Source organism: Arachis ipaensis, chromosome B10 (genome assembly GCF_059453495.1).
Source record: "Arachis ipaensis isolate K30076 ecotype BB chromosome B10, ASM5945349v1, whole genome shotgun sequence".
NCBI classification, from domain to species: domain Eukaryota; kingdom Viridiplantae; phylum Streptophyta; class Magnoliopsida; order Fabales; family Fabaceae; genus Arachis; species Arachis ipaensis.
In genome coordinates, this window is record NC_142435.1 from 23,392,840 (window position 1) to 23,420,758 (window position 27,919).

General features: G+C 29.9%; 3 protein-coding genes across 3 annotated transcripts; all 3 read left to right on the forward strand.

The window, feature by feature from the left end:
- Positions 1-4,316: 4,316 nt before the first annotated feature.
- LOC107621923 (uncharacterized) lies at positions 4,317-7,880 on the forward strand. Its single transcript, XM_088489954.1, has 7 exons — positions 4,317-4,500; positions 5,294-5,527; positions 5,629-5,747; positions 6,029-6,220; positions 7,508-7,565; positions 7,685-7,760; positions 7,844-7,880. The coding sequence occupies exons 1-7, from the start codon at positions 4,317-4,319 to the stop codon at positions 7,878-7,880; spliced, it is 900 nt and encodes a 299-aa protein (XP_088346080.1).
- Positions 7,881-17,931: 10,051 nt separating this feature from the next.
- LOC148579419 (uncharacterized) lies at positions 17,932-20,144 on the forward strand. Its single transcript, XM_088489960.1, has 5 exons — positions 17,932-17,942; positions 19,266-19,386; positions 19,489-19,665; positions 19,770-19,842; positions 20,008-20,144. Exons 1-5 carry the CDS (start codon positions 17,932-17,934, stop codon positions 20,142-20,144), a joined length of 519 nt encoding a protein of 172 aa, XP_088346086.1.
- A 3,478-nt stretch (positions 20,145-23,622) lies between these two features.
- On the forward strand, positions 23,623-24,195 carry LOC107620424 (uncharacterized). The gene is made up of 2 exons (XM_088489967.1): positions 23,623-23,772; positions 24,013-24,195. Exons 1-2 carry the CDS (start codon positions 23,623-23,625, stop codon positions 24,193-24,195), a joined length of 333 nt encoding a protein of 110 aa, XP_088346093.1.
- The last annotated feature ends 3,724 nt before the right edge of the window (positions 24,196-27,919 follow it).

Consider the following 27,919-nt stretch of genomic DNA (forward strand, 5'->3'; position numbering starts at 1 on the left):
TCTGTACATGTATAAATAGAGGCTGAAGCCTCTAATGATAACACATCAATAACAACAATAATCTTCTTTCTCTTTTATATTACTAATACAATTCTCTCTCTCTTTATTTTATAAATATTTTGAATACTCCTCTTTCTCACTCTTTATATATAATATTAGTAGATGGCGGCCACTCACATACACACGCCATAAACGTCCTTTTTTACGGACGATGAAGTGGATAGACTAGTTGACCGGCATGTTTCCATTGTCCATTAATTAATTAACACAGCGGCTAACTTATTTTAGGAGAATCAGTTAATGAAAATATGCAGTTTTAAGTGAACCAATTTTTTTTTTCTGTTTGACTAAAAAATAAACCAAAATTTAATGAACCGATTAATTTTTGTGAACTTCTTTCTTTTTTTTATTTACTTTTGAATTTTGGACTTATAATATTCAAACAATAAATTTAAATTGAAAATGGACTGGACCAATACGTTAGACTTTTATAATTTGAGTTCTTATGTTGCTTTAGTATTTTTAATTTATTTTTAAATGTAATTAGAAGTTTTAAAATAGTAAATTAATTAATTAAGTATCATAGATTAATAGATAAAATGAAAGTAAAAAATAAATTAATTCAACCAAAAAAAATATGCTAAATTTATTATGTTCTAGTCTATTATTCATTCAACTTCTAATAAAATAAATAAAGTTATTGTTATTTGGGGAAAAAATTAAAATATAATGCAATTTATTTTAAAAAAAAATTAGAAAGATAAAAATATTAATCAAAACCAAGTCTAAATTAAAAATATATAATTGTGGACGAAGTTAGGTTCGATAGTGTTTATATTTATAAAATATTTGATTGTTTTTGTAATTAATTATTGTTATATATATATATATATATATTGTAATTTTTTTTAATTTGGTATGCATGATGAGATGTAAATTTCGATGACTTTGAATAAGAAATGAAATAAGAATTAAGCTGAATTTTTAATCTTTAATATGTTAACAATATTTATGTTTTAGTCTATTCTATTTTATATTTAGATACAATTATATATTTATTAAATTTTTTAGTTGATTAGAAAGATAATCGCATAAGTGTATTTTTTGTCTAGAAGATATATGAAGAATCAAATACTATAAAGTAAATCAACTATAGAATTAGTTTCCTGAAGCATCGGATTAAATTGAACATCTAATTTATGCACAATAGTTTATAAAATTTAAGAGTCAAATTTGTCTTTTCTCTAATATTAGCTTCTAGACCTTTATGGACAGCCATTAAAATATCTCTAGAACCATTTTTTTTATAAATTATCGACTTCACTCCACACTCCTAATCCAAAACAAACATACTCCCTTCATGTGACAAACAATTAGCAATGATTGATTGACTATGGAGGAATTACTACAACACACCCTTATATTCAAAATAAGAGCGACGACACACTAGTCGTCCGCTAGTAGAAGCAGCGCATCCTCCACGATTAACGGTGCACGAGAGAGTGTTTGTCATGATTACGCCATATGCGATCTTCTCCTCTTCTTCTTACCCAATGACCATCACTATTGTCGTTCACCACTTCTCAGACTTACTCTTATTTGTGTCTGTTTCAATTTTTCTTCTACTTGACTGCTTTAATTATGTGTATTTTCTTCTACTTACTCTTATTTGTGTCTGTTTCAATTTTTCTTCTACTTGACTGCTTTAATTATGTGTATTTTCTTCTACTGCTTTTTTAGAATTGATGCTTTGACAAAGAATATTACTTTAAAAAAATTATTCCTACACTAAAAAGGAATAAATTCTTATGTTCAAAATTTTTTTTTGTTTGTTTAAAATTATTAAACTAAAATATATCTCCTCTAAATTTTTAAATTTAAAATATTATAATTTAATAATGTTATAATTTAAGATAAAATATATTTATTATTCTTAACGTGTTTAAAATTTTTTTAAATTACTTTTAATATTTTGTTTGATTTAATTTTATCTTTTTTTTTTTTTTACCAAAGATATGAGACTCGAACCCGCAACCTCTTAATTGAGTATGGGGAGATTATACCATTTGAGCTATTACTTATTGGCAAAATTTGGAAAGATAGGAGACTCGAACCCGCAACCTCTTAATTGAGTATGGGGAGTCTATGCCATTTGAGCTATTACTCATTGTTCGAACCCGCGACCTCTTAATTGAGTATGGGGAGTCTATGCCTCAAAACCACGACCTCTTAATTGAGTATGGAGAGTCTATGCCATTTGAGCTATAACACATTGGCAATTTAAAAAGATACGTGACTCAAACCCGCGACCTCTTAATTGAGTATGGGGAATCTATGCCATTTGAGTTATAACTCATTGGCTAATTTTATCCTTAAAATTTGAGATAATTTTAATTTTATCCCAATAATTAATATCATGACCGTCAACATATGGTAAAAAATTATAATTTCTTATAAAAAATTTATTCCTAATTTTTAATTCATATAATATCTAACACCATCAAAAGTACAAGGCCACCCAATTTTCACTATAATAACCCATTCTCATTCCCTTTCTTCTCACCCATTATTACTGTGATCTCGCCACCACCACCTCCTACATCGTCGCCCTCATCACTATTTTCTAAAAAATTAAATAAATATATAATTATATCTAAATATAAGATAGAATAGACTAAAACATAAATATTATTAACATATTAAAAATTAAAAATTTAACTTAATTCTTATTTCATTTTTTATTCAAGGTCATCCAAATTTACATCTCATGCATACCAAATTAAAAAAAATTGCATGTTTATTTCTATAAGAAAAGAATATTATATATATATATATAACAATAATTAATTACAAAAACAATCAAATTTTATAAATATGAACACTATCAAACCTAACTTAGTCCACAATTATATATTTTTAATTTAGACTTGGTTTTGATTAAGATTTTTATCTCTCTATTTTTTTAAATAAATTGCATTGTATTTTAATTTTTTTCCCAAATAACAATAACTTTATTTATTTTATTAGAAGTTGAATGGATAATACACTAGAACATAACAAATTTAGCATTTTTTTTTCTTTGGTTGAATTAATTTATTTTTTACTTTCGTTTTATCTATTAATCTATGATACTTAATTAGTTAATTTACTATTTTAAAACTTCTAATTACATTTAAAAATAAATTAAAAATACTAAAGCAACAAAAGAACTAAAATTATAAGAGTCTAGCGTATTGGTCCAGTCCATTTTCAATTTAAATTTATTGTTTGGATATTATAAAGTCCAAAATTCAAAAGTAAATGAAAAAAAAGGAACAAGCCCACAAAAATTAACCGGTTCACTAAATTTCAGTTTATTTTTGTGGTCAAACAAAAAATATAATCTTTGGTTTATTTAAAATCACATTTTTTTATTAACCCATTCTCCTAAAATAATTTAGCCGCTGTATTAATTAATTGATGGCAGTGGACACATGCCGATCAACTAGCATATCCACTTTATCGTCCATAAAAAAAGATGTTTATGGCGTATGTATGGGAGTGACCGCCTTAATAAATATATTAATCATCTCTATTATATTGAGATAGTAATTGTGATGATATTGTTATCTAATTATACCTCCTTATTTTATATTTATTACCTCTTCCTTATTTATTTATTTATTTTACAACACGTTATCAGTACGAGACTCTGATCAAATTTTTGGAAAACTCAGGTAACAAATTTTTATTATGTCGAAACTCTCTCATCTTGAATTCAATGCTCTTGATATATCTGGAAACAACTATTTATCATAGATACTAGATGCTGAAATCCATCTTGATTCGATGGATCTTGGAGATACTATTAAGGCTGAAATTAATACATCCCAGAAGGATAAAACCAAGGCCATGTTTTTCCTTCGTCGTCATCTTAACGAAGGATTGAAAAATGAATATCTCACATTAAAAGATCCTGCAGATCTGTGGAAACACTACAAAAAAAGAAGTTTAAAATGACATTTATATTACGGCGATTTCAAAGAACCGCCGTAATATTTGGATATTATGGCACTTTTGGTCGCTGCCAGTAATAAATTTGTATTTGATGGCGGTTTTAGTCATTATGGCGGTTTTGAACCGCCTTTATCACTTGTATATAAAAACACAAATTGAACATTCCTAGTTACAGAAACACTTGGTTGAAAGTTGAAGCTCGTGTACGACGCTACTGCAGTGACCTCTCTCTCTTGTGTTCTCTGACGATCTTGTCCAACGAAGATCTTCTCCGGTGACATCTCCTCCAGCGACAGCTTTCCCAGCTGCGATCTCTTCCGATGACGTCCCCTCTAGCTTCCTCTCCTTGCCATCCCCTGCGTCTTCTCCGCCAAAATCTCAGCGCCTCCCTTTCGTTCTGGATCAGAAAGGTTGGCTTACCTCTTTTAAGTAGTTTTCGAGGATTCATCGCGAGTGGTTCCACTGTTTGCGCAGCAAAATCAACAGCAACAGCAAGAATAAGATGTGTGGTTGAATCTAGTTTATGTCTTTTTGTAAACTTGTAATTGCGGTTTTAGATTGCTATTGATGTGATTATGATTATGATTGAGCTACTGTTATTGCAATTGAAATAAGAACCTAGGTTTTTGGCAAGCATTTGCACCTAATTGTGACTAGACAATACGTGATTGAATGAGAATGCATTTGAATGTTAGTGTTTTGATTTCTCGTAATTTATATGCTGTATTTTTGCATTTCAGTTACAGTTGATTGAAGAACAGGGATTTTGGTAAGGATGTTTAAACTTGAAACATGGAAATGGACCCCTGACTCATTAAGATTTTGGAATGATGAGTTCTATTTTCGTTTCTTTTAGTGCAACTCAAAGTTCAGAGTTGTTTTCAGTTGATATTTGTTGTGACTAGCTCTTACAATTTCTTGCAATTTCTTGTCCATAAGGTGTGTTATTGTCTTTGAGTCTAATATTTCTTTTGAGGAGCTTATGCTTTATGCATTTTTCGTGCTTGGGTCATCATTCATTCACTTTTGCTTTGTTGATATGATTGAGATGGATTGTTTCTAAGCCATAGAGGAAGTATCTAAAAGAACAGTAGCGTTAATTGACTGCTTTTGAAATGATTTCTCTAGTAATCTTTGTCAGCAGTTGAGTTTGAACATGTTTCTTGCAATTTCTTGTCCATAAGGTGTTTGTGTTATTGTCTTTGAGTCTAATATTGTTGCAATGACTCTTGCATTGTGTTTCTCTGTGCTATTTTTGGTCCAATGAATTGGAGAGTAGGAATTTTCAATCTTGCAGATTGTAGCTGCCCTTGCTGCTCAATGAAAGCTTTTGTTTATTATGGAATCGCGATTTTTCAGGAGATTGCTTTCTTTGATGTTACTCGAACGGGAGAAATCTTAAGTAGGTTGTCGGAAGATACACAGATCATAAAGAATGCCGCAACTACCAATGTTTCTGAGGCCATGAAGAACCTAGCAACAGCACTTACGGGTCTCAGCTTCATGTTTGCAACATCTTGGAAGTTAACATGTGAGTAGTTGAAGAGTGAAGGTTTATTTCATAGACTATAGACATACATTTATTCCATTGTTCGAATTCTAACTTCTCTCTCTTCCCTCAATATCTTATAGTGTTGGCTTTGGCTGTTGTGCCTGTAATTTCTGTTGCTGTCTGTAAATTTAGGCATTTCCTGCGTGAACTATCTCACAAAATTCAAACTGCAGCTGCAGTAGCATCTTCAATTGCTGAGGTATTTCTCTTCCATCAAACCAACATTAGGAGATGATATTCATTTCCAATCTAATCTTAATTTTGCATGCTGCTTAGAAATCAATTGATGCCATAAGAATAGTAAGATCTTTTGCCTAAGAAGATTATGAAATTTCATGCTACTTTGAGAAAGTTAGTGAGACACACAGCCTTGGCCTTAAGCAAGCTGTGAGTTAGTCCTTTCTGGTTTGATCTATGTGCTACTTTGTACACTAAGTTGTTTTGCCTATGCATTTTAACCTTATCCACTTGATGTTACAGAAAGTCGTTGGACTCTTTTCTGGAGGCTTTAATGCAGCGTCCACACTTTCTGTTATCGTAGCAGTGGGATCTTCTATATCTTCTATATCTTTTTTGTTAATCACAACCTGTCTAATAAGAATAAATGGCTACCGGAAACCTGGTTTGATTGCATTGTTTGATGTTGATGTCACTCTTATAGCCCCAAGGAAGGTATTTGTTCTTCTTGAGCCAATGGCATTAGTATTGTATAGATAAAAAAATATATTAATGGAACAATTTGATGTGGTCTGAGTCACATTTATTGTTTACAAGTAGTTTAAGGTTACTAATTTTACTTGCGCCCTCAGCGCTAAGCTTAGAGGTAAATTTGATTTTGGTCCACTCTTCTATTTTACTTGCGATTAAAATGGAAGCTTCACTTCTAATTAAGAAGCTATAGACTCTACACTATGACATATTATTATATCTTAATTTAACATTATAAATTTGTTTCTCTCTTATTCTGAATTAATATGAATATGATATGATTCTTTCGGCTTGGTGTATATCTAGAATAAAAATGTATAAAAGAAAAGTCGTGATGCTTTTCTTTTCGCTGAATGAATGATTTATTGAATTTAATATATAATAAGTACAAGCTAAGCTTGAATATATATGATTTGAAGTGGCATGAAAGTCACTCAAAGTAATGATATTCTGAAAGGGTGCAGCTGTATAAACAAGACCAAGTTGAAAAAGTATATTCATATCATATGCCATATATATTCAATTTCACTCTCACTCAATATTATTAGTTTAATTTTGCCTCTACTATATAAAATACAATACAAAGGACATGAGAGAATGAAAAAAAAACTACTTAATGTAGACCGTCAATTTTTTTTTTTACTTTTTTCCTATAATTTTGACATGAGTGATATTTCATTATTATCTGAATTTTAATTGGCAGGTGACACAATTTGCAATACACAAATGAAAACTATAAAATTCAAGGTGTCTATGGAAAGCATTATTTTTCTCTTAATAATTGTTTCTCTTTTTCTTTGAAAAGATACCTCCAAAACCAATGAGTGGAATAAGTGGCTTGATCTTATTCTTCTTCTTCTCACTCCCAATTGAATGGTGCCTCTTCAATTTTTCAACTTCAAGTGTAAGCGGTTGTGGTGACGGTGAAATAATGAGTTAATGAGGGTGTATTTGCAAAAGTCACATACCTTTTCTTTTGCAATTCATCATCATCAAACTTTGTTACATTATTTTTATTTTTATTATTCTCCATGTCCTTGACATCTTCAATAATAACCGGTTCTTCTTCTTCTTCTTGCATTATGGGATGATGCTTATTATTATTATTATTATTATTATTATTATTATTATTATTATTATTATTATTGCCCATGGATTCTTGCTTCAATTGTTGAAGCTCTTGCCTTGTGAGTTCAAGCTCTTCTTGCAATGAAGAAAGACAATGCGCCATTGACATGGTTTTTTCTTTAGCTTTTTGAAGGTTTTGCTTTGTCTCTTCAAGCTCAGCTTCAATGGCTTCATGCCTCAGGTTCAAAGGCTCATCAATAATAACCCTATTTTCCATTATTTTGTAATAATGCACTCTATGTGTTTGTTATTTTGCTTCTTAGAAATTGGAATCATTTAAATATATATTTTGTTGTCCAGTTGTTGCAGCTGAATCTTTAGCTCTGACCCTGCAAGCATCTTGCAATTTAAAAGATTCAAAAGAACTTTTTGAAAGGTTATTCCAATATTATTAATTTGTTATATCCTTGGATTTAACTTTCGCTATATCTGGTTATGATTTATGAAATGTTGTGTTAGCAGAATGTTGTGTGAGAAAATCTGCTTCCTTTCTTAATATATTCTTGATGATTTCATTGATTGAGATGTCTCTTCATTATAAGATGAAACTAAATGAGTAAATGACCCTTTTCTCATAGGAAGCTAGAGCTTTACTAGGAAGCCTTGAATATCAGAAGGGTAATTTTGTTTATTATATTTTCAAATTATATTTTTGTTGTAGGAATTGAATCAAGAGAGTGAGATTTCATCGCCAAAAGAGTTAGGAAGTAGGTCTTCTGGAGCAAGCAATAGAGCAGCATGAAATATGATGGAGATTTTATGTATTAAGAGTTACATGTTATGACATTTATAGTTGAAAAATTATGTTATGTTTGATACTTTGTATAAGAGTTATTACTTTTGATTTCTAATACTAAAAAATCATATATTATGTTTAATACTTTGTTTCTGAGTTATATAATATTTTGTTTATGGATTATGATTTCTAATAATAAATATTATTTGTTTAACACGATAAAAACGAGGGTAAAAATTGCATTTTTAAACGATAAAAGAGTGTCACTGTTAGGGTTAAAACGGCAGTTCAAAAATGACATTTTAACCAATCAAAAGCCACCTTGTAAGGGTAAAAACGGCAGTTCAAAAATGCCGTTTTAACCGACTGAAATGCCACTATTAGGGTAAAAATGGCGGTTCAAGAATACCATTTTAACCGACTAAAATGCCATTCTGTGAGGGTAATAATGGCGGTTTAAACTGCCATTTTAACCAACCCTTAAACCGCCGTTTTAACCTGGAAATAACGGCGATTTGAACCGTCATTTTAACCCAGTAAAAAACCGCCGTTTTAACCTGGAAATAATGGCGGTTTGAACCGCCATTTTAACCCAGCAGAAAACCGCCGTTTTAACCCCAGGAAATTGTGGCGGTTTTCAGAAAACCGCCGTAATAACCAGAATGGCGTCCAGAATTACGTCGCTTTTCAAAACCGCCGTACTTGGTAATAATGGCGGTTCAAACCGCCGTAAATACAAAAAAACCGCCGTTTTTACTAAAATTTTTTGTAGTGAAAGACCCTGAAGAAAGGTATAATCATAAAAAGACGGTGATACTTCCTCAAGCCCGATATGAATGGACGCACTTGCGTCTACAAGAATTTAAATCCATAAATGAATATAATTCTGCAATGTTTCGAATCACCTCACGATTGAAATTATGTGGGGAAAAGATATCTAATAATGATATGTTAGAGAAAACTTTCTCAACCTTCCATGCCTCGAATGTGCTCCTGCAGCAGCAGTATCAAGAAAAAGGATTTAAAAAGTATTTTGAGTTAATTTCTTGCCTTCTTGTTATTGAACGCAACAATGAATTATTTTTAAGGAATCAGAAAACACGCCGAACTGGTGCCGCCCCATTTTCTGAAGCAAATGGGGGAAAATCATTACCCCAGAAGAGGTAAGTGGCAAGGTTTTGGTAGCAAGAAAAATTATGGAAGGAATAAGAATTATGTTCACAAGAAAGGATCTCACCAAAAGTGGGATAAAGAAAGAAACTTTGGGCAAAATAAATCAACAGAGGATAAGTGTTTTCATTGTGGTGGAAAGGGCCATTGGTCACGTACCTGTCGTACCCCAAGGCACCTAATTGATCTTTATCAAGTATCTTTGAAAAAAGACGACAAAGAAAAGCAAACAAATTTTGTTTCAAATGTTGTTGAAAATTTCACCACTCATTATGATATATCTGATTTCTTTGAGAATTCTGAAGGAAATATTGGTCATTTGATCAATGATGGAATATTTTAATGTGTTTGTTTGTTAAGTATTCATGAAACTTCTTGTTAAGTTTTATTTTCTATATATCTGAATTTCAAATATGAGGTATATAAATAATGTTTAATAAAATATTTTTGAATTTCAAAATTACTGAATGTGCCAAGATAATAATAATAAAATTTTTAGTATATACTATACTTCTTAGAAAAATATTTTCAATCAAGAAAATAATTTTATGCGCATATACTTCTACTCATTTTATTATTATTATTTGTCTTTGAAGAGAATGGCAAGGACATATAGTGAAGATGTTTGTCTTGCGGATAGTGCAAGTTCGCACACCATTTTCAAAAGTAATATATATTTTACCTATCTTGTGCCAAAAGAAGAATATGTTACTATTATTGGCTCAGACAATGTAATAGAAGGCTCCGGAAGAGCTATAATTTTGTTTCTTGGAGGAACAAAATTTATAATAAATAATGCACTATTATCTACTAAGTCTCTGAGGAACTTGTTAAGTTTCAAAGATATTCGCCGAAATGGATATCATGTTGAAACAATGAATGAGTGAAATAATGAGTATTTGTATATCACAACCCATGATGCAAATAAAAATGTTATATTAGAAAAGTTACCCTCACTTTCATCTAGGTTGTATTATACTAGAATTAGTGCAATTGAATCACATGCCATTGTAAACCAGAAGTTTACTAGCCCAAATAAATTCATAACTTGGCATGATTGATTGGGTCATCCGGGAACAACCATGATGCAGAGAATTATCGAAAACTCTCATGGACATTCACTAAAGAATCAGAAGATTCTTAAATCTAGTGAATTTTGTTGTGCTGCATGTTCTCAAGGGAAGTTAATTTTAAGGCCATCACCAGTAAAGATTAGATTTGAGTCTCCTAAATTCCTAGAAAGGATTCAAGGTGATATATGTAGACCTATTCATCCACCATGTGGATCTTTTAGATATTTTATGGTCCCAATAGACGCATCTTCGAGATGGTCACATGTGTGCTTATTGTCTTCTCGCAACCTAGTGTTTACGAGATTACTGACTCAAATTATTCGATTAAAAGCACAGTTTCCAGAAAATTCAATCAAAGCAATTCATCTTGATAATGCTGGTGAATTTATTTCCCAAGCATTTGATGCTTATTGTATGGCTAATGGAATAAGTGTTGAACATCCAGTAGCTCATGTTCACACACAAAATGGGTTAGCAGAATTACTTATTAAACGCCTCCAATTAATTGCTAGACCCTTACTAATGAGAATAAATCTCCCAACATCAGTTTGGCGGCATGCTATTTTACATGCCGCAACACTTATTCGTTTGAGGCCAACGAGTTACCATAAGTTCTCTCCTAAGCAATTAGCTTTTGGCCAGCAGCCAAATATTTCCCATTTAAGAATATTGGGGTGTACGATATATGTTCTCATTATACCACCTTCTCGCACCAAAATGGGACCCCAAAGAAAATTGGGGATATATGTTGGATATGATTCTCTCTCTATAGTAAGGTATCTTGAGATACAAACTGGGGATGTATTTAAAGCCCGATTTGCGGATTGTCATTTTGATGAATCAAAATTTCTAACATTAGGGGGAGAGGATAAGCTTCCTGAAAAGGAACTTAATTGGAATGCATCATCCTTGATGCATTTGGATCTTCGATCAGGGCAATGTAAACTAGAAGTTCAGAAGCGTGGCAGGCCTGTCGGTTCCAAAGACAAAAATTCTCGAAAAAAGAGGTAAATACTATTCCTGTTGAAAAAGATATAGTAAAGACACCTGCAGTTATCCAAAATTCTGATATAGTTCTAACGCCAGAAGACTTTCAAGTACCTGAAAATTTTGAAAATGACGATATCTCAATAAATTATGTATTTACAGGAAAGAAATGGGACCGAAATAAGACAATTATCAATGAAATATTTGCATATAATGTGACATTAAATATCATGCATGATAGTAAGGATCTTGAGCTAAGATCAATCGAAAAATATTGACAAAGAAAGGATTGGCCAAAATGAGAAGAAGCCATGAAGGCTGAGTTAGACTCACTTGCAAAACGTGAAGTCTTTGGACCTGTAGTCCGTACACTAGAAGATATAAAACATGTTGAATACAGATGGGTATTTGTGAAAAAACGAAATGAGAAAAATACAATTGTTAACCACTATACCCTGGGATGATTTATGCATAAATGGCTTCTGAAGAATAACAAGCTGAGAGGATTTATGTGGTTTCAGGCAAAAATACAAGACCTGTCACGATTTATGTGTAAGTTGTAACCCCCAGTCCCCTGCCACGATTTATGTGTCAACTGTAACCCCCCACAAACCTGCCACGATTTATGTTCGAGTAGCACCCCAACCACGTTACCCACAACTCTTAACGTTGCACAAAAAAACCTATATTTTCACTCTATCTAAGCATTCAGCGATAAGGTTAGAAAGAAAGAGAATTCGCAACGATGGAAGAAGAGACATTGAGTGACCGCATCTGGCATACAGCACTGGGGAAAAGACATTAAGAATATCAAGTTAAATAAAAACAATACTAAAAGAGAATACTGAAAAATAATAATTAAAAAAAATACTAAATTTTAACACATAATTTTGTTTAGTAATTTAAATTTTATGTGCCTTTTACTTAAATTTATATTACTCAAAAATACATAAATTTATATTAACCAAAATTATATTTTTTTCAACATTTTTTTGCTCTCAATTAAAAAAATTAAATTATATGTTAAAATTTAGTATTTTTTATTTAATTTGATCTTTCAATTGAAATAAGTAAATTTATATTATAAACAAATGACAATATTAAGTAAAGTATATACTAATTTAAGAATATACAATAAAAATATACAAAGTTAAATAAAAAATAAAAAAAATTTGATTTTATCCAATTTCAGTATTCTCTTTTAGTATTATTTTTATTTAATTTGATATTTTTAATGCCCTTTCCTTCACTGCTGTACGGCAAACGCGGTCACTTAATGCCTCTTCTCCTACTGCTGCGGCGGGCTCTCTTCCTCCCTAATCTTGTCGCTGAATGCTTAGATAGGGTGAAAATGAAGGTTTTTGTGTGTAACGTTAAGAGTTGTGGGTAACTTGTGCTTGCGTCTTAGGGAGTGTTACTAGAACATAAATCGTGATAGGGTTGTGGGAATTACGGTTGACACATAAATCGTGGCAGGGTGCTGGGGGTTACAGCTTACACATAAATCGTGGCAGGGTCTTGTGTTTTTACCTGAAACCACATAAATCCTCCCAGCCTGGCACGATTTACATACAATTGATAAAGTTGGCAACCTTGAGACGATTTATGTGTTATTCCTCATAAACCATTTATGCATAAATCGTTTCACGATATAGTGGTTAACATATTATATAAACCACATTCTCCTAGCACGATTTATATATTATTAGGATTAGGGTATTTACGTTTCAAAAATTACTTTAGGGGATTTGAGTAATTTTGGAACTTGTTTAATTTATTTAAGTAAAAAAAGCCTATATTCAGAAAGGGTTTTTTATTGAAAATCTGAGATGTACGCTTATATTGAGGAATTGTTTGGTTTTGAAATTGTTGAGAAAGATTGAGAAATGTGATTTGGACAGAACCCTTGAAGGGTGGTAAAGTTCGGAGTTTAGGGGAGGTGCTACCAAAATTTTTATAAGTTTGAACCTAATTAAGTTATTGATTTAAGAATAAATGATTTTTGAGCCTTTTAAAAGAGGTTTAAATTTGAAATGGTTTTGAAGTTAGCTCAAAAATTTTGGTCGAGTGAAAATCAATTTTATAAAAGAGAAATAGTTTTAATTGATGTTGCATTTGAGGATCCAAAAAATGTTATAAAAGGTGGTTGGTAGCACGAATCCCCACACTTTCGTACTGTTGTACCAGCAAGTGTATTGGGTCGTCCAAGTAATACCTGAGCGAGTTAGGGTCGATCCCATGAGGATTGTGGTTTGAAGCAAGCTATGGTTATCTTGCAGGTATTAGTCAGGCAGATCAGAAGGTTGTTGGATTAAATTTGGTTAAACCATAAAATTAATAAAGTAAAAGGGTAGAAAATACTTTGTGAATGAAATTATACTCAGGGATAGGGATATAGTTGAAGATTGGAGTTGCTTTGCCTTTCTGAATTAACTCTGGTATTACTGTCTTCTTTGCTTGTGAATGATCTTCTTCTACGGCAGGCTGTATGTGATCAAAGCCATTGCACGTGGTCATTGATCTCCTCTGCTCCAGATCAAATGCCATTTTCGTGGTCATTCAATCTGACAGAGGGTGAAGCTCTAGCAGTCATTCTCTTGGCGATCCTATTCAAAACGCCACAGGTAAGGTCGAATCTTCCATATCAGAGAACGCTGCTTCTTTGGATTCTAGCCTATACCACAGAGACCCTAATCTCCCCGAAAATCGGCTAAACTGGTATCTCGAGAAGTCTCCAACGAAGTCGTGGATTAGCCATCTGAGAGATGTATAAACATAGCTATTGGCTCGTACTTTCCAGCCACGTATCCACACGAACCCAAGTAGACGCGGGTGTTTGTCAGACACGTTCGTCTTAATGTGATGAACATAGATGATTGTTCGACCATCCTATTCACCACGATGAAGATCATATATACATTTTAGAGATAAATCAAACACGAATCGAAGAAGAAACAGTAATACTTTTATTAATTCATAGGACTCAGCAAGGCTCCTCCCCTCAACTTAGGAGGTTTAAAAACTCATACTGAAAGTAAAATACAAGGTAAAATGAAAATAGGGATGAATGATATGCGTGATGTCTGTATGATTATGTAAAATACACTTTAAATACTAAACAGATGACTAGTAAGGGTAAAACAGTCTATTTAGTGCTAAAATCCACTTTTAGGGCCCACTTGGTGAATGTTTGGGCTGAGCTTTGATGAGATCCACGTGCTATGAGGTCTCTTGGATGTGAAACACCAGCTAGGGGGTCCTCTTTGGGCGTTTGGATGCCAGTCTCTGCTCTTTGGGCGCTGGACGCTTGGAAGGAGGCAAGAAGCTGGCGTTGGATGCCAGTTTTGGGCTTTCTAATTCGAAGCAAAGTATGGACTATTATATATTGCTGGAAAGCTCTAGAAGTCAGCTTTCCAATTGGACTTCTGTAGCTCCAGAAAAGCTCTTCTGAATGCAGGTAGGTCAGATCCAGACAGCATCTGTAGTGGTTTCTCTATCTCTGAATCAGACTTATGCTCCATCTCCTCAATTTCAGCCAGAAAATATATGAAATTGTACAAAAATAAAAAACTCATAGTAGAATCCAAAAATATGAATTTAACACTAAAACCTATAAAAACTTAATAAAAACTAAACAAAAACTACTAAAAACTATATGAAAATGATGTCAAAAAGTGTATAAAATATCTGCTCATCACAACACCAAACTTAAACCGTTGCTTGTCCCCAAGCAACTAAAAACACAGTAGGATAGAAAAGAAAATTAAGATACAATAAATTTCAAAGTTTTAAATGAAGCTTAGTTAAAATCAGATGAGCAGGACTTAGTAGCTTTTTGCTTCTGAATAGTTTTGGCATCTCACTATCCATTGAAACTCAGAGATGTTGGCATCCTTAGGAACTTAGAATCTAGATGATATTATTGAATTTCCTAGTTAAGCTTATTTTGATTCTTGAACACAGCTTTCAGAGTCTTGACCGTGACCCTAAGCACCTTGTTTTCCAGTATTATCACCGGATACAATAATGCCACAGACACTTTAACTGGGTGAACCTTTTCAAATTATGACTCAGCTTTGCTAGAGTCCCCAGATAGAGGTGTCCAGAGTTCTTAAGCACACTCTTTTTGCTTTGGACCACGACTTTAACTGCTCAGTCTCAAGCTTTTCACTTGACACCTTCACGCCACAAGCACATGGTTAGGGACAGCTTGGTTTAGCCACTTAGGCCAGGATTTTATTCCTTTGGACCCTCCTATCCAATGATGCTCAAAGCCTTGGGCCCTTTTACCCTTGTCTTTTGGTTTAAAGGGTTATTGGCTTTTTCAATCTACCCTCCTTTTCCTGCATTTTTGGGCAGTAATGGATTTTTCTGATTTTTTTTTTCATTTTCTTTTTCGCCATTTTTCTTTCTTTTTCGCATGCTTATATTTTTTTTGCAACATGTTTTTTCTTTTTCTTTTTTTTTTACTACTTTTTCTTGCTTCAAGAATCAATTTTTAGATTTTTCAGATTATCAGTAATATTTTTCCTTTTTTCTTATTCTTTCAAGAGAAAACATTCTAACGTTAGAACTTCAAATATGCACTGTTTATTTCATACATTCAGAAAACAAAAGCAAATGACACCACATCAACATAATGATGGGCGAAAAAAATGCCGGTTAAGAAATCCTTATAAAAGTAGCATTGTGAGTACAGTTCCTAACCGACAAAATTTCCACTTATCAATTTAAAAAGAGTTGTCACAATTTAGAATTAGTTAACTGGGAGTAGAATTCCTAGGTCGTCTCCCAAAGAGTTGACAAAAGAGTGCAATTTATTGGTCAGAAATTTTCTGAAAAATTTTTAGGATTGGAAACGGAAAAATAAACGGCGATCAATTAAAGCAGCAAATAATGATAAGAGGTATTAGATAGTTGAAGTAAAAGGCCTTGACAAGGAAAAGATTAATCGGAATCTCTATCCTTGTTGATTTTCCCAAGTATAATAGTAAAAGGTTATTGCTTCTACTTAGTTATCCTTTAACTAATAAAGGAAAGTCAAGTAACTAATACCGACTCTGACTCACAAGTCCTAATCCCTTCCTAGGAAAGGATTAGAGTTAGTAAAAATCTAGTTGGCAGCAATTTCCAATTACATGTCAACACTTGAGTATTTCAACTCAAGGGTTTCCTATTAATCAACTCCAAAGTCAAATTGGGAGTCTACTCCATTGACATGAATGCCAATTTCACAAACATGTAAAAGGAGTAGATGGAAGACATGGTAGTTAAAATAAATTATCAAAAGACAATTTTGAAGCTAATAATTAATTGAAGAAAATTAAACATGAAATGAAATTAAATGTAAAAATTGTTCATTGTATTAATAAATTCTAAAATATAAAATATCCATATATGACCACGAGCAAACTAAATGGAAAACAAAAGAGTAAGGTAATAGGAAAGGAAACTATAATGTAGAAAACTTCAATCGAAGGTAGAATTAGCTCTCTCAATCTCCAATCAAAAGCATAAGACTAAAAATCTAAGAATGTGAAGAACTCTAGAAGAAGTGGTATTTTCTCTCTCTAGAATTCAAAACTAAAACTAAAAACTAAGTGAATGTGAATGTGTCTTGAATTTCTGCTTGCCCCCTGGCTCTAGTTTGTATTTTTGGGCCAAAAACTGGGTTCAAAACCAGCACGAAATAGTCCCCTGTGAGTTCTGATTAATGCAGCACAACGCTTTGTCACGCGTACGCGTCAATGGTCTTCTGCGCTTGTCACGCGCATGCGTCAGTCACATGTACGCGTCGCTGTGAAATGCTTTAAGTCGTGCGCACGCGTCAAGCATGCGTGCGCGTCGATTCTCGCTGCTTAACTCCATGATTTCTTGTGTTTCTTTCACTTTTGCAAGCTTACTCTCCATCCTCTAAGTCATTCATGCCTATATAGCCTGAAAACACTTAACACATAGATCACAGCATCGAATGGTAAAAAGGATAATTAAAAATTGACAATTTAACGGCTTAGGAAGCAAGTTTTCAATAATAACACAAAATTGGGAAGGAAGTGAAAAATGTGCAAATTCAATGGATAAGTGTGAGATTATTTGACACAAACCACTCAATTTAGTCCAAAATACATCACAAAATAATGGTGCATCAAATCTCCCCACACTTAAACATTAGCATGTCCTCATGCTAAGCTCAAGGAGACCAAATGAATGAAGGAGGAAGAGTAAGACTCATGCAATGCAACCTATGTATATGAATGCAACTATATGCTAAGATGCTTCTACCTACTTGGTTAAAAGTAGACAAGTTCTCCAAGAAAAAAATAAATCATATCCCACTAATTCAAATCACACAATAAGGCACTGGTAAACTTGTAAGAAGAAAGCTCATGAAAGCAGGGAACACAGAATAAAGCATTGAACCCTCACTGGAAGTGTATATGCACTCTAATTGCTCAAGTGTCTAGGGTTAATTCACTCTAGTCTCCTCTAGTCATGCTTTCTAAAACTTTGTTCTTCATCTAACCAATCAACAAATATTTAGTGTACAAATGTAAATATCATAAGGTCTTTTAATGGTTGTAATGGGGCTAAGGTAATGGTGAGGGTATATATATGGCTGAGTGAGCTATAAATTGAATCTTTGACTAACCTAAGTTCTCACCTAATACATACACACACTCTATATAATTCTAAAATTGTGCTTAGTCACCCAAATATCTCACTTTTTCATATTTTTACACACTCATGTTTCAATTTTTAATTCCATCACATATGCATTGATCTTTTTATTGAACTTAACATTGGGGTAATTTTATCCCCTTATTCATTTATTTTTATTATATATATATATATATATATATATATATATATATATATATATATCTTTATCTTTATAGTAATACAAATGGGGAGCTCATTTGCTGACGTGGCGCTCATACGTTGAGTCTGAGAGTTTATTTGCTTACGTGTCGTCACTAGAAATTTTTAGATTTATATTTATAAATTATAAATTATTATTTGCTTAGTTGTTATTTTCAAATTTTAAGTTTGGGTTGTTTTACTTAGGTTGTTATTTTTTAAATTTTAAATTATTTTATTTATTTGGGTTGTTTTACTTAGGTTGTTATTTTTTAAATTTCAAATTATTTTATTTAAGTTGTTATTTTTTAAATTTTATTTAGATTTTACTTAGATTGTTCTTTTTTTATATTTTAACACTATTTTTTAAAAATCTGTTAATTCTTTTTAGCATTATTTTTTAAAATTTTGTTGATTTTTTTTAAATTACAGCTACATAAATTCTTTTAAAGAAATTTAGAGTTTTAAAAAAATTTACGTTAATTATTCTTCGTTTGTTACATATTAATATTACTATAAATAAAGATTCACGTTAGTTTAGAATTTTTAAATTATTATTTGTTTAGGTTGTTATTTTCAAATTTGAAGTTTGAGTTGTTTTACTTAGTTTGTTATTTTTTAAATTTTAAATTAAAGTCAACCAAATATAAAAAAATTTAGTTATGATGCAACTATAAAAGGATAAGTTATGAGAGATGTAAAGCACCACAATTTAAAGTACATCAATCCCTTTCTTTACATATATACAAAATCTCCCTATTTATTTCAATGGCTGGTATTCACAAAATTGCTTACATCAATCCTACAATCGACAATTTGTGTGTACGTATACGAGTGATACAGTTATGGACACTATCAAGTTACGAAAATTCTCCATTGCCATACTCAATTGAGATGGTTTGACTCGATGAAGATGCGATTTTTCTACTAATATCCTTTTATCTATGATTCCAAGGTTATTTATTTATTTTTTTAAATTAAAGTCTATGGACATTGGATTAGATATTGAATAAGTCTATATTTAACTTTTTTTTATGTTATTTTCTTTTTTAAGCAGGTATCGAATAAAGTTTGGTGTCATTGATGATTCTGACTGTGCATGTTATGTAGTCTTTGACAAGGAGGCAAAACAAGTTTTGGGAAAGAGCTGTGTAGAGATACTTGATCCATTCCTATTGGTAAGATCTAACCAATATTTATTTCTAAAAGCATTAGTGAAGATATTTTTATTGGTATTTTTTATATTATTTATTATTAATATATTATGTAATACTCTGCAGAAAGGAGATCTATCGGATACACCTACACTTTTACTCAACCTAATTGATAAGATCTTTCTCTTCGTCGTTGAAGTTCAAATATATGATAATCCATATTTTTCACCTTCTTATAAAGTTAAGATGACTGATAATGTGGATCTCATAAATAAATTCAAAGAGGCTCACTCTATTCAAATTGTGAGTATATATAAGTATACTTTCTATTAAAAATCAATTTATTTTTTGCTTCCTTGGTCATTAGTAGTATCTAATTTATAAATAATAATTAATTATAATTTTAGGATGTTGACTACACCGGTGGTTTGCTTCCAATTTCAAAGACATCCTCAATCATTGAAGGGGAGAAAGTAGAAGGTGCTAAGGTATTTGTTCAAAAAATAATTTTTTTTGTTTGTTCTCTCAAAATTAGATCCTAATTTTATTCAAAAAATATTAGTGAGATAAAATCAAAGATTAGAAAGAAGTCTTTAATTTAACGTGGTTTTTTGTACAGAATTTGTTGCTTGAATTCCAATGAAGTTGCGGCCAATGATGAATCCGAATTGTTGGAAAATACTATTACACCAACGAAGCGGCTATCCTCAGAGTCGGAAGATTCGAAGGTGGAAGGAGATACCTCAACTTGCAAGAAGATCAAGATTAACAAAGAAACTTGAGAATTTGGATGCACATGTTTTGGAATCCCTTTTAGAGTCTATCTAATAGAATAATGCCAAGCATATGTTTGTTTTGGTGAAAACATTGTCTTTTCTTGAATTGTTATTTTTCTTTTGGTTCTTTTCGATTTTTATGTTTGGAATTTAGAATTTTTTAAATATAAATTGAAGTTATTTAGTTATTACTTATGGTTTTATTTTTAATTTGATTCTCACCGTTGATATTCTGATAATTTTCAATTTAATATTTAATGTCATAAAGTTATAAATTTTTTCTTTGAATTATTGTTGATACAATTAAGTTAGTTATTAATTTTTAATGTGTACTTATTTAAAAAAAATCTAATTATAATTTTTAATTAAAGTATTAGGTTTAGAATTTTAAATTTAAATTCAAATATACTTTTTTTTTGAATTTTTACGTAAGTAATTGGGTTTGAGAATATTTTTTAAAAATTTATATAATTTATAAGCTACTATGATAATTACAAAGGATTATAATAAAGTAAATAGAATTATCAGTCTTATTAAAATGTGAAGTTATTTATACTATTTAAAAAAAATGTAATACTGTTTAAATTTTAGAAAAAGTATAATAAAGTTAATACTGTTTATGATAAAACTAAAAAAAATCATTTTTAAATTAACAAATTTCTATATTCCTAATGGACAACGGACGTTTAATTAGAAAATTTTATTTAAAAATTTAAAATTTATACTAGCTAATTAGGAAATTCTATTTAAAAATTTTAAATTTGAATTTCTAATACTAATTTCTAATTAAGTTTTTAACCATTTTGAATTTTAAATTTAAATTTTTTTACTTACCACATTTATAAATTTTTATTATTATCTTTTAGATTGTAGAAGTACTTTCATCTTTTTTTCTCTTTTTAAGTATTTTTTTCTAAATTTACGTAATTTATAAGATTATTAATTTTTAGATTGTATTAATTTTATTTATTTTTATCGATAAATAATAGGATTGATACTATTTATGATGAAACTAATAAAAATTATTTTTAAATTAACAAATTCCTGTATTCTTAATGAATAAAAAATGTTTAAATAAAAAAGTTTATTTAACAATTTTAAATTTGCACTAGCTAATTAGGAAACTCTATTTAAAAATTTGAAATTTAAAATTCTAATACTAATTCCTACTTAAGTGGCTTCGTAACCGTTTTGATTTTTAAATTTAAATTTTTTTTATTTGTCACATTTATAATTTTTTTTCTATTTACTTCGTTTACATTGTTATTTTTTAGATTATCTCAGCACAACAATAGAGGTACTTTCATCTTTTTCTCTCTTTTTACTTATAAGTTATTCATTTTCAATCTCTTTATTTAAGGAAATGAAAAAAAAGATTTTAACTATAAGTTGAATTTATTGATCGTGAGATTAAACTTATATTTATTTGAAAAAGATCCTTTTGTAAAAAAATATATATTATTTTCCGTAAAATATGTTTACGTAACTAAATAAATGAGAATAAAAAAGAAATTAAAGTAGTCATTGAAAATAAAACCTGTGCGATTTTACATAGACATAAGAAGACACTATTTTCATATTCTATTTGGTAAGTTAGACATGAGAAAAAATTGTAAAAAAATTAGTGTCTCAAGTTAAAAATTAGTGATATTAGTAAACTTTAACAGAAAATATGTTCAAAACTAATATCTCGAGTTATCTTATTAGGTAATAACCCAACACCATATCGATCAAGGTCTCCAACTACTAATCTACTAATTCGGGTATCACACGTGAAGCATATGATAGCCCATGTCATCAGACAAGTTAGCAACATCTTCGACAAACATCAAACAATATCGACCAGTTACAAAGCCAGCGTATGTTAATATGCTTTTATTACTTAAAGACCAAACATTTAACTTTTCAATTGGTCTATTAAAAACAATCTTTGGTATATGCTAAATAATTATTATAGATTCATTGAAGTACACAAATCGAATTAGATTGCAAAGGGATGCAAGACTGAATAGGAAGACTATGCTACTTCAAAAGAGACATGGTAAGATAAGCATGATAGATTGTAATTATCACAAAGCTAAAATTTTACTTCTTTTATCTTTAATACTACCTTCATAATATATATTCATAATTCAGCTGATTCAAACATTTAACATATATTCATTTTTCTTTTTTTATAATATAAAGTGCTTGATGTATTATCTCTAATGATTATAGGAGCAAGTACATGTAATTCAAATTTAGATACTAAAGAATTAGAAGAAGTGTGCATAGCTGAAAAAGAAAGACACCTAATACAAAGAAAAATATTCTTGAAGGAATTGATTATAAATCTTTCAAAAAATTTTGAAGAAGTTGAGGATATTACTGAAAACACGACTATATTAGATGATTCTGTGCAAATTGAATACCCAGCCATATTCGATGTTGCTGAGAATACAAGTAATTTAAGAAGTAGCAATATCATCACTTTATTATTTACTATTGTTATGCTTTTTATAAACAAAAAATTATCGTTTAGTATTCAAGTTTTAAAATTCAAACTAAAATATGGTTATATATTATAATTTTTGTATTTGAACATTGATTTATTGTAATTCTTATTGTTTGATTAACGTGCATGTAAAACTTAAATCTTGAGGTTGGCACAATGAAATTGTATTATATGATCTCATCTTTTTAATCCATAAATTGCATTCTTCGGTAATCTTTTATAAATATTATTTTTATACTTAACATGGTGAAAGAAAGGTATATTTTTATATAAAGTATTTGATGCAGATATAACTGAAATAATTTATTATCTTGGTGATTATTAGATGTGATAGATATTGGTGACCCAGAATTTTTTTGTCGGTATTGCGACGCCATGATGTGGTATGAGGAGAGATCAGAGAAGTCCAAAACAGGATCCAATTTTGAATTCTCAATATGTTGTATGCGAGGGAAGGTACAACTGCCGTTTTGAAGCACTTGATCAGACGCTCAGGGATCTTATGTCAGTTACCAATCAACATAAGACACATTAACCATTTGGTGGTAAGGTTGTTGTTCTAGGAGGTGATTTCAGACAGATACCTCCGGTGATTCTGAAAGGAAGTAGACACGATATATTGGCATCCGCTATTAACTCATCTCATCTGTGGTCATTTTGTAAGATTCTAAAACTGCATACGAATATGAGGCTTCTAATGTCTTCTTCGGATCAAGATGAAGGTGAAATGAAGAGATTTGCTAATTGGATACTTGATGTTGGAAATAGAAATATTGGCTCTGTTGTTGGTGATGAATCAGAAGTTGAAATTCTAGATGATCTATTGATTACAACTACTGATGACCTTCTCTCTCATTTGGTAGACTTTGCATATCCAAATTTGTTGTAAAACATGTCAGATTACAGATATTTTTAGAGTAGGGAAATTCTTGCACCCACGCTTGAGAGTGTCGAGAAGGTAAACGATTTGTCTTGACAATCTTTCCAGGGATGGAAAAGGAGTATTTGAGCTCTGACACAACATGTCAAGCTGATAAGAATGAAGATGTACAACAAGAGTGGTTCACACCAGAGTTCCTAAATGACATCAAATGTTTGGGACTACCCAATCACAAGTTGACTTTGAAGTCAGGAGTCGCTGTAATGCTACTGCGAAACATAGACTAGACTTCAGGTTTATGCAACGGGACAAGATTAATAGTTAACGAACTTGACAGAAACGTAATTGGAGCGACGGTAGTGATCGGTAGAAATATTGGAGATAAAGTGTACATTCCAAGAATGAACTTGATCCCTTCAGATTCAGGATTGCCATTTAAGTTCCAACGGAGACAATTTTCATTAACAGTATGCTTTGCAATGACCATTAACATGAGTTAGGGTCAATCATTATCAAATGTACGGCTTTATTTGCCAAAATCAGTGTTCACCCATGGACAACTTTATGTTGCTTTGTCAAGAGTTAAGAGTCGTAGTGGCCTCAGGGTTTTAATTCTAGACGAAGATGGCAATCAAAAGTCATCAACAACAAATGTCGTATTCAAAGAGGTTTTTAATAATTAGGTAAGAATAATATTATTTTCATTTTAATAGCATGTTATGATTTACACTTTTGTACAAATATTTACTATAGATATAACTAATTTATCTATAACTCTTTTTTCAAATTTGAAATGAAATGTGTAATAAGGAGCACAACATCCTATGCCAATTGCTTTTCTAATGAAGTTAGTAAGATACTAGGTTGTCGATAAATTTTTATTAGCTTTTTGATATAAAATTTAGGATAAAATTAACATGCTATTATTACAGTTATATATGTTCTTATTTTTTTATGTCTCCCTCCTTTTGGTTCAAGAATATTATAAACTTCAAACTCTTCTATTTATATTTTACTTTGAATAAAGATAAAACAACATATTTAACACGTTTATTATATAACAACGATGATAGTGTTATACTAAATTTAAAAAATATATGGTTATAAAATATTATTTTTAATTTAACTTATCAAATTTAAATATAAGCCCGTGCATCGCACGGGTTTAACACTAGTAGTAATACAAATGGGGAGCTCATTTGCTGACGTGGCACTCATACGTTGAGTCTGGGAGTTTATTTGCTTACGTGTCGTCACTAGAAATTTTTAGATTTATATTTATAAATTATAAATTATTGTTTGCTTAGGTTGTTATTTTCAAATTTTAATTTTGGGTTGTTTTACTTATGTTGTTATTTTTCAAATTTTAAATTATTTTATTTGTTTGGGTTATTTTACTTAGGTTGTTATTTTTTAAATTTTAAATTATTTTATTTAAGTTGTTATTTTTTAAATATTATTTAAATTTTACTTAGATCGTTCTTTTTTATATTTTAACATTATTTTTTAAAAATCTATTAATTCTTTTTAGTATTATTTTTTAAAATTTTGTTGATTTTTTTTAAATTGCAGCTACATAAATTCTTTTAAATAAATTTAGAGTTTTAAAAAAATTTACATTAATTATTCTTCGGTTGTTACATACTAATATTACTATAAATAAAGATTTACGTTAATTTAGAATTTTTAAATTATTATTTGTTTAGGTTGTTATTTTCAAATTTTAAGTTTGGGTTATTTTACTTAGTTTGTTATTTTTTAAATTTTAAATTGAAGTCAACCAAATTTAAAAAAATTTAGTTATGATGAAACTATAAAAGAATAAGTTATGAGAGAGGTAAAGCACCACAATTTAAAGTACATCAATCGCTTTCTTTACATATATCCAAAATCTCCCTACTTATTCCAATGGCTGGTATTCACAAAATTGCTGACATCAATCCTACAATCGACAATTTGTGTGTACGTATACGAGTGATACGGTTATGGACACTATCAAGTTACAAAAATTCTCCATTACCATACTCAATTGAGATGATTTGGCTCGATGAAGACGCGAGTTTTCTACTAATATCCTTTTATCCATGACTGCAAGGTTATTTATTTATTTTTTTAAATAAGGTCTATGTACATTGGATTAGATATTGAATAAGTCTATATTTAACTTTTTTTATGTTATTTTTTTAAGCAGGTATCGAATAAAGCTTGGTGTCATTGATGATTCTGACTGTGCATGTTTTGTAGTCTTTGACAAGGAGGCAAAATAAATTTTGGGAAAGAGCTATGTAGAGATACTTGATCCACTCCTATTGGTAAGATCTAACCAATATTTATTTCTAAAAGCATTAGTAAAGATATTTTTATTGGTACTTTTTATATTATTTATTATTAATATATTATATAATACCCTGCAGAAAGGAGATTTATTGGATACACCTACACTTTTGCTCAACCTAATTGATAAGATCTTTCTCTTCGTCGTTGAAGTTCAAATATATGATAATCCATATTTTTCACCTTCTTATAAAGTTAAAGAAGATGACTGATAATGTGGATCTCATAAATAAATTCAAAGAGGCTCACCCTATTCAAATTGTGAGTATATATAAGTGTACTTTCTATTAAAAATCAATTTATTTTTTTCTTCTTTGGTCATTAGTAGTATCTAATTTATAAATAATAATTAATTATAATTTTAGGATGTTGATTACACCGGTGGTTTGCTTCCAATTTCAAAGATATCCTCAATCATTGAAGGGGAGAAAGTAGAAGGTGCTAAGGTATTTGTTTAAAAAATAATCTTTTTTGTTCTCTCAAAATTAGAAGTTAATTTTATTCAAAAAATATTAGTGAGATAAAATTAAAGGTTAGAAAGAATCCTTTAATTTAACGCGGTTTTTTGTACAGAATTTGTTGCTAGAATTCCAATGAAGTTGCTGCCAATGATGAATCCGAATTGTTGGAAAATGCTATTACACCAACTAAGCGACTATCCTCAGAGTCGGAAAATTCGAAGGTGGAAGGAGATACCTCAACTTGCAAGAAGATCAAGATTGAGAAAGAAACTCGAGAATTTGGATGCACATATTTTGGAATTCCTTTTAGAATCTATCTAATAGAATAATGCCAAACATACGTTTGTTTTAGTGGAAACATTGTCTTTTTTTGAGTTGTTATTTTTTTTGGTTCTTTTCGATTTTTATGTTTGAAATTTAGAATTTTTTAAATATAAATTGAAGTTATTTGGTTATTACTTGTGGTTTTATTTTTAATTTGATTCTCACCATTGATATTTTGATAATTTTTAATTTAATATTTAATGTCATAAAGTTATAAATTTCTTCTTTAAATTGTTGATATAATTAAGTTAGTTATTAAATTTTAATGTGTACTTATTTAAAAAAAATCTAATTATAATTTTTAATTAAAGTATTGTGTTTAGAATTTTAAATTTAAATTCAAATATATTTTTTTTGAATTTTTACGTAAGCAATAGGGTTTGAGAATATTTTTAAAAAATTTATATAATTTATAAGCTACTATGCTAATTACAAAGGATTATAATAAAGTAAATAGAATTATCAGTCTTGTTAAGATGTGAAGTTATTTATACTATTTAAAAAAAATGTAATACTATTTAAATTTTAGAAAAAGTATAATAAAGTTAATACTGTTTATGATGAAACTAAAAAAAATCATTTTTAAATTAACAAATTTCTATATTCTTAATAGACAATGGACGTTTGATTAAAAAATTTTATTTAAAAATTTAAAATTTATACTAGCTAATTAAAAAATTCTATTTAAAAATTTTAAATTTGAATTTCTAATACTAATTTCTAATTAAGTTTTTAACCATTTCGATTTTTAAATTTAAATTTTTTTACTTGCCACATTTATTAATTTTTATTATTATCTTTTAGATTGTAGAAGTACTTTCATCTTTTTCTCTCTTTTTAAGTATTTTTTTCTAAATTCATGTAATTTATAAGATTAATTTTTAGATTGTATTTAATTTTATTTATTTTTTCGATAAATAATAGGATTGATACTATTTATGACGAAACTAATAAACATTATTTTTAAATTAACAAATTCCTATATTCTTAATGAATAACAAACGTTTAATTAAAAAAGTTTATTTAAAAATTTTAAATTTGCACTAGCTAATTAGGAAACTCTTTTTAAAAATTTGAAATTTAAAATTCTAATACTAATTCCTAATTAAGTGGCTTCTTAACCGTTTTGATTTTTAAATTTAAATTTTTTTATTTGTCACATTTATAATTTTTTTCTATTTACTTCGTTTACATTGTTATTTTTTAGATTATCTCAGCACAACAATAGAGGTACTTTCATCTTTTTCTGGAGAGTGGCAGAAGAATACTTGCTTCATCTTCGATCACG